This window comes from Coffea eugenioides, unplaced genomic scaffold (genome assembly GCF_003713205.1).
Source record: "Coffea eugenioides isolate CCC68of unplaced genomic scaffold, Ceug_1.0 ScVebR1_1208;HRSCAF=2026, whole genome shotgun sequence".
Lineage (NCBI taxonomy): Eukaryota > Viridiplantae > Streptophyta > Magnoliopsida > Gentianales > Rubiaceae > Coffea > Coffea eugenioides.
Window position 1 is genome coordinate 11,416 of NW_020861594.1, and position 2,371 is coordinate 13,786.

Genomic DNA, 2,371 nt, shown 5'->3' on the forward strand with positions numbered 1-2,371 from the left:
ACTTACATTAAAAAAAAAGGGCATTTTAAAGAAATTATAAGTGAACTACATTCTTCAATTGAATATTGAATTATAATTTAGAAGAATGAAAAAGGAAAATAAACCTATCAAAGTAGGACGGAGAAAGTAAAATTTAATCTGCAGTTCTATAAATAGGCTCAGTTATCACTAATAGAAGTATAATCTTCCACCCTCCACAACCGAAATTTTTATGTGCTAATCGCTATACTGTCGCTGGGATGATGGGCATAGTGTTTAAACTTATCCTTCTGATTCTCCTGCTTTGCCCCCTGACAATCAACTCAAGCTTTCAGTACCTTACTTTTGTGCAACAATGGCCGAGAGGCTATTGTACCGATAATCCAGCTAATCCAAACAGATGTCAAAGAAACCCTCTGCCAACCGTTTTCACAATACATGGTCTTTGGCCGGGCAACTTCACCAAAATTTTGCAAAATTGCACAAGTTCTCCTTATACTTCACTACGGGTAATTTCTATAGGGCTTTCAAATGTCTTGAACATGAAATATGCACTTACACAGGTTCACTAATGCAATGATCATTCTTGTAAGCAGACTTTCCAGGATTGGAACAACAGAAACTTACGGTGGCCAGACCTCACCAAACCATCGCCTACTGCGCAAACGTTTCGACAGGAGAAGTTTCAATCGTTTTGGAGACATGAATGGACAAAGCATGGGACATGCTCGGAAAACATGTATCCCCAAGCTACATACTTCAGCAGGACTATTCAGCTAAGTCAAAGACATAATATTTTGAACTATCTCGCCACGAGCAATATACGTCCCGGCAGCAATCCTACCGTAAGTTCAGTAAATTCTACTATTTACAAAGCTATCAGTAACCATGTGCCAGATTTGATGTGCGTGACTCCTCCCCGTCAAACTCCAGTCTTGGTAGAAATTGGCATTTGTTTCAATGCTACTATGACAACAATTATTGATTGTCCTTCAGGATTTCTGCGAACTAGGAGTTGTGGCACCAACACGATAAGTTTCCCTGCATAAATCATCTCACCATTTCCACAACACTTTAGTATTTCCTAACTAAAAATGGCATTGAGCATCGTTATTGTGGTGGAAGATCATGTCGCAAATAAGATGAATTCTGAGATGAAGTGTATGAAATGAGAATAATGAAGACAAATAAAATTTGCTCCATTACAAGAGAGCTATTGTAGTATTACTGACTCGCTGTGGGATTTCATTCATTTCTCAGCTTTTACATTTCAAGCCGAAGCATTTAATTAAATTCAATCACTAAATTTAGTTTGCTTTCGTTGCTTAAGTATAAGTTTCTGCCGACATTCAAAAATCAAAAAATATTCGCGAAAATACCAATTCATTTATCAACAATCATATCAAAGAGATTTAAAAAAAAAAAAGATAACTGATCTAAAAAAAATTGCTCAAATACCAATTTGCTTTTCAGCCTTTACTTTTAAGATTAAAACAATTACTGTTCGGAAAGCATTAACCACGGACATAGCTAGATCGAATCCCAAGTGCACATCCCAAATCCCTAAATAATTCAGTGACTTGAAGGTACCTCTGATGTTAAAGATCCTAGGATGTCACTATACATCCTTCATTTTTATAGCGACTTGATTATTATTTGGGGTCCATGCAAAGCAACTTGCTCTGCCTTGTATTTATTCTGCAGGGCCACCAAGCTTCTGTCCTATCTCACCGGTAGAGGAAAGTTTCAAAACTCCAATGCCAGATTCTTGATTTTTTTTTTTTTGGCATGCTTTTCACCATAAATGTATTTTTAATCATTGTTTTAAAAGGTATTTTCGGATGCCCTAGGGCGAGGTCAGCTCCGAAGGTCCCGGAGCGTTTGAATGGGAGGCAAGTGTTATTGGGCATTCACTTCACACTATGAAACGAATGTCCGAACGGTTGGGGCGTTGGGCATTGGTGTCAGGGCATTTTTGTATTTTTATTCTTTTTTTCATTTTGAACTTTAACTTTACTATTTTATCTTACTCATCTTTATTTTCTGTCATTATTATTATTTAATAATTGAGTTAATTACATTTACCTCCCTTGAGGTTTAATCAAATTATCAAAGAGCCCCAAAGTTTGAACAAATAACAGTCTAATCCTTCGAATGAGCAAACATTTAACCAATGCCGTCACCAACAGCTAAAGATTCTACTGATTCAACAAAAAACTAATCTGATAATCCAAAAATTCTCTTTATCATCGCCCCTTTGTCATGAGACATACAAGATGCTAACAACAAGAATCTCAAAAAGCTTAGGTAACAGCACTCACTTAAGTGAAATGGGTTTTCGGGTTTCGGTCTCCATCTTTGGCTATTGATTCGTGAAATCTTTTTTTTTTTT

The 2,371-nt window shown here is 36.5% G+C and overlaps 1 protein-coding gene across 1 annotated transcript; it reads left to right on the forward strand.

The window, feature by feature from the left end:
• The first annotated feature begins 239 nt into the window (after positions 1–239).
• On the forward strand, positions 240–1,028 carry LOC113755112 (ribonuclease S-2-like). The gene is made up of 2 exons (XM_027299184.1): positions 240–488; positions 576–1,028. The coding sequence occupies exons 1-2, from the start codon at positions 240–242 to the stop codon at positions 1,026–1,028; spliced, it is 702 nt and encodes a 233-aa protein (XP_027154985.1).
• The last annotated feature ends 1,343 nt before the right edge of the window (positions 1,029–2,371 follow it).

Bases quoted from the DNA above. Each gene is read 5' to 3' on its own strand.
- LOC113755112 (XM_027299184.1), top strand. From the start codon at position 240: ATGATGGGCATAGTGTTTAAACTTATCCTTCTGATTCTCCTGCTTTGC. The intron at 489-575 runs GTAATTTCTATA...TCTTGTAAGCAG, and splicing joins CTCCTTATACTTCACTACGG to ACTTTCCAGGATTGGAACAA.